We start from the raw sequence: 14388 nt of genomic DNA, 5'->3' as shown, positions 1-14388 counted from the left end.
AACTTAGTTGTAGCAGAAACAATAGGGTTATAGTAGAAGCTTCTAACTATTGGTTGTGTGGTGGTGGTGGTGGTTTTTTTTTTTGTGTTAAATATATTACATTTTGAATAAATGCTTTGTCCTATTGCAAAACTAAATTAGTTTTAAAATATTTTTTCTTCTGGTTCTGTCACTGATGCTCTACTCTGCCTGCAGACCATTTTCACATGAGTTCTTTAATTCAGCTTGGAGGGGCAGAATGACCTGAGACCTTCCTGCAGGCTGAATGTGTTGTATTGGCAATTTTTTTCCAGCCTGTGAAACTACACATTTTGTGTTTTTAAATGTTTTAGTGTATTCTTTTGATTGATTAAGTAAATATATAAAGTTTCCTTATTTGTTGTTTTTACAGGCATTGGATCAAGACAGAACTGCACTACAGAAAGTAAAAAAATCTGTGAAAGCAATATATAATTCGGGCCAAGGTAAGACATTGTTTCCAGTTCTACATGAGAACTGAAGAATTTGATTTCAAGTTGGAAAAGTGTGTCTTGCGGTTTATGCTGTTTAAGTACATAGCATGTAGGATGCTTTTCTCTTTACCAGTGTTGGGATTAAATGTTTAAAAACTTCGCTTTCTTTGGTTTGGTGTAAAATGAGAAGCAAAGTTTTCTCACATTCTTTCACCCTCATAGTCCTTCCTAAAGGCCTCTAGGAGAATTTCCATGAGGAAATTTTCCTGCTGCCTTAAAATTTTCAAGCAGATTTCTTCGACTAGAGCAGCTATAGGGCATTGTCCTAAGGTAGTATCCTAGGTGGAATTTATAGAGCGCACTTCTAGGTGAAATAAGAAGGGTAACTCGTTAAAAGTTTTTAGGAAAAAAAAATCTACAGCTAGATGTATTTTATTCCTTCAGAATTTGCTCTCTCCTAGTAACACACAATAAAAATGGCATATCACTTGTTTGCCTAAATAGTGGAGGCTTACATTATTTTGCTCGTTTGCAGAAGCTGTTGATGTTGTATGAAAGCTACAGAAGTGACTTTGGTGGAAGGATAGGTGGCTGGAGTATGAATTGATCATCGGAGTTCAGTAACAAATGATGATCAAACACAATTCAAAATACAAATCAGGTTTTAAAAATGTTTTAAATGTCTTCTACCTCTGTTTCTTTTAAGGCTTAAAAAAATGCCCCAAAAGAATATGATAGCAGAGTTGTACACCTTCCAGTAACCATCTGGTTGTGAATACTGGGGTTTAGTAAATCCCAGTTCCTGTCCCCCAGCAGTAATAATCGGTTTAGCAAGCATTTTCCTTTTGCAGAGACACTTCTTAGTGGCCTTAGTTTAAAACCAAGAAGACTGTTTCTGTGTTGTTTTGGCAGAGGATTTTTTGTTGTCCCATTGACTCCAGTTTATGGATGTGCGTGAGCTTTTAATGAATTGTAGGTTCTTCACACTTCTGTTAATCACTAGCGTTGTTCTACTTGCATCACATTTTGATTAGCTTTTCTATAACTTCTGCTGCTGCTGAGTGTTTTTTTTTCCTAATAGGATGTGAAGCCAGGTACAAAATGAGAACAGTACTTGATTAAATGTGTATTTACTTTCGTGCTTTTAAAAGTACTCAGATGTTCCAAGCCGCTCTTTCTATTTGAAAGTACCTATTTACTGAACTTTAGAGCTGCTGGACATCATCGAACATGTGACAAGTTTTCTGCATGTTTTAAATCTATAAATGTTACTGGGGATTTTTACCCATTGTTTGATTTGAGTTTTGTTGTGAAAGTAATATTATTTTAAGTGCATGTAAGTAGGCCATGCTATGTTATGAATTTGTCACATCGAGTAGAAGTAATAGCAGGTTGGTTAATGGGTTCAATTGGCTGTCTTGGTACTTAAAAAGAACTGCAAATAATTTGGTAGCTGTTTTTCTCCTTTTTTTCTTTTCTTTTTTAAAAAGTATTGTTTTGAAAGTACAAGTTAGTGCTCTCTTTCTCCAAAAGAATTCATACTATACCTAATACTCTAGCTCCCTCTTCAGAGTGCTGTTGTGATAGGCTACAGTATAATATGAAAATGTGCACAGGAGGCAACTCATACAGTAAATGATAAACTAGGATTAGTAAGAGGAGAAAAAAAGTGAAAGTGTTTATTATACATGTGGAAGCTTGTATAAATTGATATAAAAATATTGAACTAATTAAACCTCAATCTCCCTTTTCCTGCTTGTACAAAGAGAATGGCTAAGGCATCTATTTTATGCTTCTCTGGTGAAAGTGGATTTTGCTGATGTTTATCTTCATGTAAAGCATGCTAGAAAGAGCTGTGAAGTGCATAGTCTTATCTTGAACTCTCACCTTGTTCGGGCAACAGTTAGCTGACTATTTTCATGAAGGAAGCCTCTATATTTTTGAGAACTTGAAATTGTAATTATTTAAAAACTGTATTGTTTGCTAGACCTTATCTAAACTTCTAGAGTAGGAAATGCTTTTTGCAGCTCCTGTGCTTCCTAATCTCCTTTGAGAACTCTAGCCAGACTGATGGTGGATGGTTATTCAGTGGTAATACAGATTCTTCTCTCTTCAGATCAATAAACCAATTCATACTCTACCAAAAATCATAGCTAGAATTTTGGGGGGTTGTATTGGGGTGTGGGTGTTCCCGTTTAATTTTTTTGTTTGTTTTTGCCTGAGGTAACATTTGGATAGTGCCATTTACACAGTACAATGTCTCATACACAATTCTTCAGAAAACCCTAGCATTCCAGCTCTGTGGCGTGTTGGATTTTCTCTTCATTGCTGAATTACGAACCTCAAGGGACTCTCCTCTGTTACTAAGAGAATTTAAATGTCACCCAAAGATGTTTGCTTTTTGTGCTCAGCCCTCCCCCATCTGTCAGATTTAGATTTGGAACTACGGCTGTGGAAATGAAATCATACCAGCACAGAAATGTGGAAATCCCTTAAAGATCCCATCCTATTTATTTTTATTTTTTTTCTGCCAGAAAGTACTGTTATGGAAAGTACTTTTTATGAAATCCAGAGGTACAAATTGATACCTCATTCTCACCACTTCTTTCGTATACAGCTTGCTGTTTATTTCTGTCGTGATCCAGGGAATATGTAATAGGAACCTGTCTTATGTGACTGGTGCATGAACTAATGACAAATCTCTTCTCACTAGCTTCCACGTAACATTTAGTCTAAATTCTAAGAGCAGTAGATTGCAGTCAGTTTTGGTGTAGATTTTCAGTAGTGTTTTTTGATTATTACTAGTAGTTCTATTTCTATAGTACGACTTCAGATATAGTCAAAAGAATTTAAACAACAGAGAAATAAAAACATGAAATGGCATGTAAGATCAAAGGTACTGTGTGGGACAAGCAGTCCATCAGGTCTCCTGCAATAATAAATAGAGGATTCTTGAAGAAATAGCAGAACAGTGCAAAGATTGGGGGGTTTATTTATTACTTTTTTCTTTTTAGCTTGCAATGTTATGAAGATATGGAATTACCTAAGTCAAGATTAATACTATGGTGTTTGCTTATTAAACTTCTTTAATTACTTTTGACTTTTTTTTTTCCTAAGGAATATAAATTCATGTAAACCTTCAGCATTCACAACCTTGCATCAGTCTAGTTAAAGGCACTCTCGCTCCTTTGCAAAGCTGTCCCGTGCATCCTATTCAGGCCCCAAATCCCCTGAGAAGCAGACTGGCCCTGTCCATATCTCCTTTGGATCATTTGATGTGAAATTGAGGGGCTTTCCCATGTTTTTAATGCCTACGGAGAGTTTGAGGCATAAGAGTTAGTAGGGGATTTTGGAGTCCCCAAACTTGCTAGAGTAGTGTTAGAGGACCGCTCTTTGCAGGTATAACCCTTGTTAGATTCAGTGTCAGCTGTTCTGCCTGTTAAACAACGTGGATTGCCTTGTCAGCCACAATATCTTTTTTGTTTGTTTTTATTACCTAAGCCGTCGCATACATACAACCATCCTTAATTGTCTTTCTCCAAAATGGCAGCATAGCCTTTTCGTTTTAAAGAGGATGGAAGAAGAGAGAATTTGGTGCGACAGGGACAGGAACTATGCATCATATGCAGGGTTTAAACACACAAGGATGGTTTATGCTGCTCTGTTGCATCCTCTGTTTCTTAACCATTTCTCATGGCTCAGCTTTGTTTTGCTTGGTTGCTGAATGTCGAGGTGATGTAACTCCAGGACTTGGTTGTACATCTAGATATGATGATTTCTTAAAATTAGGGGGGTTTCCCCTTGTGTGTTATGCTACCAAATGCACGTGTTCATCCATCAGTTGTTCAGCATATCAAAACGTAGATTTCTAGGGTGAGCTACATCTGCTTAAGAAGCGATTGGACTGTGCACTTAGTCACATGGTCTAAACTTTTGGGCAGACCTGTGCGATGCCAGGAGTTGGACTTGATGATCCTTATGGGTCCTTTCCAACTCGGGATATTCTATGATTCTGTGCTTTCCTGTGCATTCACATGAGGATGAGCTGAACTGGAACAATTTCTGCCTTGAGTGTAAGGGAAGGGCAGACGCCAAACTCCAGTACGGGGATCTTTGTTGTAAACATCTGTTTAGACAAATTAATTTCACATCTGGAATCAGCTTTTGTTTTTATTGCCCTGAATAACCCATAGTATTGTATGGTAAAAAAAGCAACAAAGTTTATCTCTATGAAGCTTATTTCCTATTCCACTATATCTTGTTAAATGATGTGGGCCTTTTCATAAAGGGCTTCGCTGGTGACCTCCCTCAGAGAAAAGTAAGTGATTTCCTTCCTTTCCCCCACCTCATCTTTTTTTGACCAGTTATTTCTGTATGTGCAGCTCGTTCCTGTTATCCTTTGCTTAGCTTCCTTTGAATGTTTTGGTGAGGGACAGATCTTTTCAGGAATCCAAACGGGATGCTGAACCTGGAATTCCTTTCCCTACGTGCCTGTTGATTCCTTGAGGGCAAGGGGGAGGAAATAGTTTAGTGAAATAAAATTTCCTTACATAAAACTTGTTTCTTGTTTAGCATTTTATATTTATCTGCGCGTTATCCACCAGTTCTTTTCTGCACTGTAATTCCTACCAATTTGCCTGAGTAATATATAGGCGCTCCTGCTCTGTTGGTGTGTACTTGAATTCTCAGCTCTCTGTGGAGCTCTTATTAAAAACAGCTATTAGATTTGTCTCATTTTCCCTGTTATATTGAGGCTGTTATAAATATGAGGCTTTACTTTACAACTATGTAGTTTACATATTCGTCTTTTCTGCATCTTGGTCTAAGTGATTTGCTGCTGTTCATATTTTGCAGCTTCTATGAATTCTCCTGTTAGCACTTAAATTTGATACAAGCCCTTGGAAGCAGCGTTGAAAGGAAATCCTTACAGAGAACTTCTTGAGGCCGTTAGTGATGAACACAAATGCAAAAAATCCTTTATCTTTCTGGTATGGCTCGTCTTCTCTCAGTGCTCTTAGAGCACGGTGATGTGGAGGACCTGCAAGTCACAGAGCTGCACCTTGCTCTAGGATGTCTTTGAAAGAGACTTTTATTATGTTGTCTTTTGTAATCTCAGTCCAGAAGGCTTTATCAGCAAGTACAGATGAGAATACAATGGTCAAAGACTTTTTTCTACTCGCTTTTTCATTTCATTTCAGCTTTTTGAAGGATGAAATAAGAAAGCGTGTTTTATGATTTCAGATATCTTCTTTTGCCATCCTCTTTAACTTTGCCAGCTGTCTTGTTCTTTCTGAGTCTTTCATGTGTGTGTTTTTCCATTCATAAATGCAGCTTGGCTCTGACCTTTATTTTTCCTTTGGCTGCCCAGAGAACAAAGCACTTTTATAAGTGCAACATAAAAACAATTCCAAGTTGATCAAGATTCTGAGTTGTGATTCCTCTTTTTCAGACTGGGACAGATAGGCAGATGTAATTCAGTAAATTATATATTCTTCAGGCATAATTTAGGTCAAATCAATAAAAGGAAGGAGTTATGTTTGTGCATTTTTTGTCTGTAAGCTATTCAGCTCCTTTTCTGTTCTTCAGTGTTCGCAGGTTCAGGTCAGAACAGAATTGTTTAAGAGTGTATTTTGTCTGTTATTTCCTGCCCTTAACGCACAATGCTCCAGACCTGCATTACAGTGGAGAAGTGAGGGTTGCTGCAACACTGCTGCACGTTGTGCCCTGCCAGAGTTTCCTTGAAACAAAGGTAAATTCTGTCCTGATTGTTCCTCAGGGCTGGGGCTATGGATTCTGGAGAAGAAGCAATAAGCTGAGAAAATAGCACTGCTTTATCCAGTCCAGCCTCTTGCTTTGCCTACAGCTGCAGTGGGGTCCTGACGCGGGCTCAGCCACTGGCTCCCCTGCCAGGACACATTGGGGAGGGGACGATTTGTGAGCTCCCGACCCCACTTACAGGTCTCTTGAAGATCTCTCCCATTGTCAGTGGGAGCAGAGCACACCCCAAAATGTCTGCGGTCCTTGTACCACCTCTCAGGGAGCTGCTGAAGCGGATGATGTCTGGGGAAGCTGTTATATTTTCACAATATTGAGCATTGTTTACAATATTGGGAACATGTGAGCCAGTTTGAGAAGGAAGGACATGGTTTGTATATACTGCTGTCAGTGTTCATGTCTCTGTGGGGTTATTGAGGTCGTTCCTATACCACTTATGTCTAAGGAAGTAAACATCAGGTCATGCACGAACTTTACGCACTTATAACTTTCTGCAAAGGAAATTACATTAGGACACTGGGAAGTCACTTCTGTGTTTGCATGAGGAGTCGGAGCTCCAAACAGTCTTTGCTCTAAGCATCCTGGGTTTTTATATGTTGCTTTTTAGCATAGGATACTTTACAGACTTAATTTTTCAATGCGTCTTTAAGGCCAAGTAAAGAACTACAGTGCCTCTTGATAAAATGAAAATGTTTTTGTGCCTTTCACAAGACTTATGTTGATACTTATATAAGAAGAACTACATGCCTTATTCGTACACAGTACTTGAATGTTGTGTGTTTGTTGCGTGCAAAGTAAAAGGAATACCTCTGTAATCAGTCTAATGTCTAGATGTAGGTGACTTGTGGTATGGGATTCCGGAGCATTTCCTATATATTGTTCTAGGACAATCATCTGCTTCCTGCTTCCTTTTTCTGGCAGAATTACTTTGCCTTTCCACAGATAAAGGAAACAGTCTTGTGCTTGTTCTTTTTCAGTCTCCTCAAGAATTATTCTTGAAAATGTCTGTGCTCTGTGAAACAACACAAAATGCTTAAAATGAAAATGCTAGGAAATATGCTGGAGTTAGAAGTGCTTTATCCTGTCCCTGCAAGCACAGGGACTTGATGATCTAACAGGTTTCCTACCGACTTTGTTCAATTACCCTTCCTCTTCCCTCAAAACAGTAGGATACATTGGAGCTTTATTAGCTCAGGACTGCATAAGCCAAATCTCTTTCTTAGCTCAAGCCTTCTGTGTATATTTATGCAACAGCTTTTACATCAAAACAAAATACATATTTTATTTTTACATAGTGGTTTCCTTGGTTTTAATACTAAGCTATTTGATCAAAACCATATGCTTTTGGAACAGTTTTAGTCTTACTAAAAACATACTGTTCAAGCTACAATACTATATTAACATATGATTAAATATTTGGCCATTTGAAAACCTCAGTGTTAATGGCTGATGTTAGAATGTTACTTGTCTGCTGTGGGGTTTGGAGTTTGTTTTTGGTAAATAAGCAGTGTGGTTGTTTTGGTTTTGTTTCTACTTTTTTTTTCTTCTAATAGGAGATTCACTTTTTTGTTGGACCCTTAGTGGACTATTTTAGGTATCCATAATACCTTGGAAGTGTTCCTTAACTCTTAACCAGCTCATAGTTAAATGTCAAAGTAGATCCATGCATTGTGAGAAATTATCCCCAAGCCTGGTTTGAAATTTATAGCCTTTTGTTTTTTGGGGTTTTCACAGGTTTTTTGTTCTTCTTTTTCCGTTGTGATTCAAATGCTTTCATGCAATACAACCAGAAAATGAAACTTTGCAGGGCCTTTGGGGAAAAACACAGTCAGTACCTATTGGCAATTATAATTAGATAGATATACATATTTCTTTCACTGCACAGTGCAGGCAGTAGTTGGAATAGCTGTGGTTTTGTCTTTGTGGCTTACGGAACAAAAGACAGACTAGGAATCTCATTAAAGTTAAATGCTTATGTAACTAATACCAATAAATTCCTCAAAGAGAGACGGAGATGATAGTCACTCTCAAATGGCTGTAGCAGTAGATTCTCTATTTAAAGACAGTAAAATGGAAGTAAGAAAAAAAAAGTGAAGAGATGCCAGAAAGGAAGGTAAAAGAAGCAGGAAAAGCATTTCAGGAACAATGGTCTGTAATTCAGAATTTCTTTTTCATCTTTGTGTTTAGACTTTGTTTTTGTTGGCTTCAGTTTTGTTTTCTTGGTTCAGACCTCTCTGTATGTCAAATTTGCTATTAAATATATTAAAACAAGTATTTGGCTATATACCAAATACTGTGGGATATATTCTATGGGGATAACACAGTTTTGCAGGTTAAAAGGGAGTCTTTTCCTGTAAGACAAATTTTTTTTAAACGTGCTATCTGATTCAGATCTGTTCTCCTTAGTTTTATATCTGGTGCCATTGACTTTTTGTTCTGTGAAAGCATTCTGTGCTGCAAGCAATTAAGTGTCTACTTCAACGTACACCTTATTATAAATTCCTGCATTGTTTACCCAACACAAAATGAGGACATGTTCTTGGTTTGGCTGATCTTCTACTGATCTTACTACTGCATTAACGAACACAGAGGTTTCTTAATACAAGTATTCCACACCAATTCGAGTGTCAGGTTTGAAAGAAGTGTGTATGTCTCCCTATTAATTCTTTTAAATATTTAAAATATTTTAATTAGTTTTTAGTAAATACATTATTTTGTGGCTTTTTTTTGAAAGAATGCTGTTTGTTACTACATTTCAATATATTTTTGAGCTACCTTAAAATAATAGTGTCTACAAGAAACTTCTGACTCTTAATTTTTCTTTGCAGATCATGTTCAAAATGAAGAAAACTATGCACAAGTATTAGACAAATTTGGAAGTAATTTTTTAAGTCGGGATAATCCAGATCTTGGCACAGCTTTTGTAAAATTTTCCACGCTTACTAAAGAATTATCAACGCTGCTGAAGAACCTGGTGAGAAATTTCATTTTTTGCTTTTTAGTTTTTCCACAATAAGGTACAGGAACGTTCTCAAGTATTGTACTTCAGTTCCTGATGACTGCTGATAATTTTAGAGATGCTTTGCGTTTTTTTCAGAAACTAACACAATACTGCATTCAGAGATTATCTATAGAAAGTGCTACTACAAACTCTGTGTTTCATTTTTAATTGGCAGTTAAGAGGAAAGATGAAAATCTTGAGGTTTCATTCTCAAGTGATTTAAGGTGTTCTGTGGACCTTAATTCTAACTCATTCTGTGATTTCAAATATTTCTGGTTAAAAATTTAATACCATTAGTTATGGTTGTTTTTATCTTACTTCAAACCTTTCATCTCTTGGGAAAAAACTAATGATTTGGGGATGATGCTTAGCTGGTGTTAGTGCTCCATTTTCCCTTTTATATACAAAGTATTCATTGCTTAAATACTAGGCTTTTGAAGATGATGTAAAGGTTTCTCTCTTTTAATGAAAAGGAAAGCTTTTTCTCATCTAAAGTTAGTCTTAGGCCTTTTACTTCTGATGAGAGATGAATAATAAAACCAGTCACAGCAAACAGATCTTTGAATGCTGAAACTAATGAAGCCCCATTTCCTGTGAATGTGTATTTTATGGGTTTAATTGCCACTGTATTCAGAAAGTGGAAGCATCAATTTTATATCTTTCTTGTAGCTGGGCTTCTCTCCAAGTGTTGTGGTGTGTAAGGTATAACCAGTGTTGCAGCCTTTCGTTGAACTGTAAAACTTCCAGGAGCTTCCTTCTTGGCATCACTGGAAGTATTTCCAGTCCCCTCCTAGTGGGAGGCGTCCCTGCCCGGGACAGGGGACATGGAACTAAGTGATCTTTAAGGTCCCTTTCAATCCAAACTATTCTGTAATTTTGTGAAATATCCCTTTGGTCAGTTCGGGTCAGCTGTCCTGGCTGTGTCTCCTCCTAACATATGCATCTCCACTGGCAGGGCATTATGAGAAACAGAAAAAAAAAACTTAACTCTTTTTAAGCACTGCTCAGCAACAGCTAAACCATTGGTGTATTATCAACACCATTTTTCATCACAAATCCAGACCATAGCACTATGAGAGCTACTATTAAGAAAACTAACCTTATCCCACCCAAAACCAGTGCAGGCTGGCACAAGTAAACTGATGTCATTGTTGCAAACACAGGCAGATACTTCATTGTGGGGGCATTTGATTTTGTTTACTTTTTTAGCATTGAATGATGTTATGCATCTAAGAAATAATTCAAGTGAACTGTGGCTTGAAGTTCTGTGTCTTCACAAATGAACTCCATGTTTCTCTATTCCTCAGTTATTTCTTGGATCAGGGACTTTCAACTGGTGTAAGGTGGAATCTCATAGAAGTTGGTCCTTCCTCAACCCCTGCAGCATTTGGTGGCTGCTCTCTCATGAATCCTGAGAGCTGCCAGCACAATCACAGCTGCCTTAGGTCAGATCAAAAGTCCAGGTAACCAATGCCCTGGCTTTGACTTCCATGCTGTAATCATAAAACCATCTGCAGCTGAGACTCTGGAGCTGGAGGCTGTATCTTTTTGTTTTGTAGTCCTCGTTAGGTATTACTTCCATTAATTTGTCTAAGGCTTTCTTGAATGTATGCTGTGCTTGGCACTGAATATGGTGGGTTCCTTCGGAGTGCTGAAGTTAAGTGCTCCGAAATGTCAGTTCAATCCCTTTTCAACTTGATCATTTCATTTATTGTTCCCAGATTCTTATATCTTACAAGAAAGTTAAGAATTTCCATATTTTTCCATGACTTTACAGATAGCAGAGGAAGCCAAAGAATGACAGCTAATTTTCTAGCTGATTCTTAGTTATCCCGATTTCAATGATCCTATTACCAGGATCATCTCATTTGTTTCAGTGTTGGCAATTTTAAAGAACAGTAGATATGCCAGGGGCCTGCTTTCTTCTCTGAAGACTACTGTCATTCTGGGTCATTTTAGTCTCCTTTAAGCTTATTTTAGCATGCAATTAAAATCTGTATTTTAAAATGTGTGTTAAATTGCATTTTGAGGATAGCTTGAGACTGGTTTCTTGGAAGCTCACAGCATTTCTTGCAGGGCTTCTACAGAAATGTTTAACTTCTTTTGGCTGGCAAGCAAGAATTATAGGATCATTGTATTTCATTTTTTCATTTTTATTTTTTGTTGTTTTTGGTTTTTTTTGTTGTTTCTGTGGTGGCAGTGTTTTAAGTAGTGCTCACTGAGAAGAAAAAACTCAAGTTAAAGAGCCACACCAGATGTGTTCAAGGCTATGTCATACTGCTTCAGCTGGTCCATGAAACATTATCTACCTAAATTCTTGTTGACAGAATGTGAAATTGGCTATTGCAAAATTTTCTTCATTTACCAGTCTCAAGCAAGCTTATTTTAACAGTGTCTCAGCATTTCAAAAACACTTCACCTCTTCTCTCTCCATATGCAAGTCTGCTTTGTTTACCAACTGTTCTGCTTAAGCATAAATCCAATACAATTGCACCGGAAACAAAAGTTATTCATGATATAAGAATAGAAATTGAGGTCCAGTGGAAAAGAAACTGGGAGTTGCCATTACATGACACTGAAGAAGAACATCCTGTTTGTCCTATTTCTGAGATTATAGAATCATAGGATACCGTGAGTTGGAAGGGACCCACGGGGATCATAAAATCCAGCTCCTGGCTCCACACAGGATCACCGAAAAATCAGATCATGTGTCTGAGAGCATTGTCCAAATGTTTCTTGAACTCTCTCAGGCTTGGTGCTGTGACCACTGCCCTGGGGAGCCTGTCCCAGTGCCCGACCACCTCTGGGTGCCTTTCCTTAACCCCCAGCCTGACCCTCCCCTGTCCCAGCTCCATGCCGTTCCCTCGGGTCCTGTCGCTGTCCCCAGAGAGCAGAGCTCAGCACCTGCCCCTCCTCTCCCCTCGTGAGGAAACTATAGAATTAGTGAGGAGCTGAAGAATTCAGATATCTTTAGGAAGAAACGAAGGGAGCAGTGGAATAGGAGAGTCAACAGACTTTTCTTGTGGGTGCTAGACTGGAATAATACTGATACACATCTCTCTGCACTGATCCTGTTCTTTCAGCAGTCAGACATACGCGGACACGTTCAGATGGGAGCCCGATGATAAATGTTTCTACTGTCGAGAGCATTTCCACAGATATGTAATCAACAAGGCAGGAACTTAATGGGGTGAAATTTAAACTATTGGGTGTCTAAGCAGATGCCACATTTCTACACCAGGCAAGGAGAAGAACAGTTTTCCCAAGTAGTTAGGAATAGTCAGTCGAAGACCTGATAAATCATTGCAATTTATGTTGGTGGGTGAATTAACATGTGCCTTGCACATTACTTGCCTGTAGCACAAGCAGGTCCTTGCTTCTTACTCAAGAAGTTAAAAGAAACATTTATTCCCCCCTTCCTACTCCCCCCCAAAGAAATAACCCACCTCATAGGCTTCCTAAATAATTAAACAGTATTCAACTGTGAGCTTAAAAAGACCGAAGATTATCTTGATATGTTTTCAGAACTTACTTATGTGCTCTTTTTAAAATTCAGTTTTTATATCACCCTATATATCTAAAGGCTAACTGTAATGCCTTTCTCTCTGATTCAAGTGAACGTTTATTAATTCTTTCCAGACTTTCATTTCCTATTAATTTAGCAAATCTGAGATGGTTGCAACTTCATTAGTGAAGTTACAAGACATGTTGGCATGTCTCATGGTTTGATAAAATCATAATAGACTTTTAAATATCAGCAGTATCATGTTTTTTCATTTCAGCTCCAGGGCTTAAGCCACAATGTTATTTTCACGTTGGATTCTCTCTTAAAAGGAGACTTAAAAGGTGTCAAAGGGGTAAGTGTTGAAAACGAGCTTTATATTTATGGAAATGCTTTTAGGTTCAGCTGTCTTCTGGCTCTTCCATTTACCATGAGATTGTTTCTTAATGGTGGCATCCATTAGTATCTCTGTAGAGGAAAAAAAAAACCTCAAAATTGGCATGGCTACAAGTTCAGATGCTTCTTTAAAATTTCAGTTGTAAATTCCTGTCTTAAGAAGCACAGGAAAGCAATAATTCACAAGGTTCAAAAAATAATTATTTTTTTTCAACAGTTATTTGAATGTCTATTAAAAAAAAAAAAGTATTTTTGTTACTATTTATGACTTGATACCTTAACTTTAAAAACAAAGTTTTAAAAATGCTTTAAGTATTTTTTCTGTTTCCAAAGGACCTCAAAAAGCCTTTTGACAAAGCCTGGAAGGATTATGAAACCAAATTGTAAGTATCTCTCCCTCCCTTCCTCCCTCTCTCTACAATCCCCTTCTTCCTAGTCCCAAGCTATATACTTTGTCTTCAGATACAAATGTGAATATGAGCAAGAAATCTGTGTTTTTCCAGTATTCGTGATCTCTCTTGTGCACTGATAGAAATAAAATAGTTTGTTTTCTTTGTGAAAGAGTACCCAATATTTCTGTAGTGTAAGGAAGATAATTAATGCTTAAATACTGAACACTGTGCAATGAATTGCGGGGATTTCAGATGGCATTCACACGTTCTTATAACCGTGTGCATATAATCTATTGATAGAATGACATAATATATTTTAACTGTATTGCAGAACTATGTTTTTGAGAGGCAAAATTTTTAGTGAAGTTAATGTTACTTCTGAAATATCTGTGCTTAAAAAAAAATAAAAAAATAGTTTTCTTACTATGGTACCTGTCTATGGGTAAAGAATGATTTGTAAAAATAGAAAGCTGGCAACAAGTAGCACCTTTGTTTCAGAAATGTTAGTGGAATGGTTCAGAATGTTCAGGCAATGTTAGGCAGCATCAGTTGCTTTATCAGAACTAAAGAGGTCTCAGGAGTTGATTTATTTTTTTTGTTTGTTTATTTTGGTATCCTCTGTTTCCCTTTTTAATCATGTTATTAGGTTTGCTTCACTTACGTCTAACCGGGAGAACAAAGAAAAAAACAACTTTCTTTTTACATTTTTTTTCAGTATGTCAGTGAAAGAAATAAGGAATTTTCTATTGTTTAAAGTTCGGAGATCAATAAAAAAAATAAATGCCCACATCGCCTATCTTCCCTGCCCCTACAAGGGACACCAGTCTAAAACACACACTGCTTTGTCATGGGTTTTACAGAAGCACGGGT

At 37.4% G+C, this 14388-nt stretch overlaps 1 protein-coding gene across 7 annotated transcripts in view; it reads left to right on the top strand.

Moving 5' to 3' along the window:
- ASAP1 (ArfGAP with SH3 domain, ankyrin repeat and PH domain 1) overlaps positions 1–14388 on the top strand; it is a 147061-nt gene that overhangs the window by 72807 nt on the left and 59866 nt on the right. For all 7 annotated transcript variants that reach the window (XM_050709265.1, XM_035556294.2, XM_035556293.2 and 4 more), the window contains 4 exons: positions 392–464; positions 9056–9201; positions 13011–13085; positions 13460–13509. Coding sequence is in view for 5 of the 7 variants with exons in the window: in XM_035556294.2 (XP_035412187.1) it covers positions 392–464; positions 9056–9201; positions 13011–13085; positions 13460–13509 (344 nt within the window). In the remaining 2 variants the exon portion in view is untranslated. The remainder of the gene's footprint in view (positions 1–391; positions 465–9055; positions 9202–13010; positions 13086–13459; positions 13510–14388) is intronic.

The sequence above is a fragment of the Cygnus atratus genome, chromosome 2, assembly GCF_013377495.2.
Source record: "Cygnus atratus isolate AKBS03 ecotype Queensland, Australia chromosome 2, CAtr_DNAZoo_HiC_assembly, whole genome shotgun sequence".
Taxonomy (NCBI): domain Eukaryota; kingdom Metazoa; phylum Chordata; class Aves; order Anseriformes; family Anatidae; genus Cygnus; species Cygnus atratus.
This window is presented reverse-complemented; position numbering and strand designations above follow the sequence as displayed.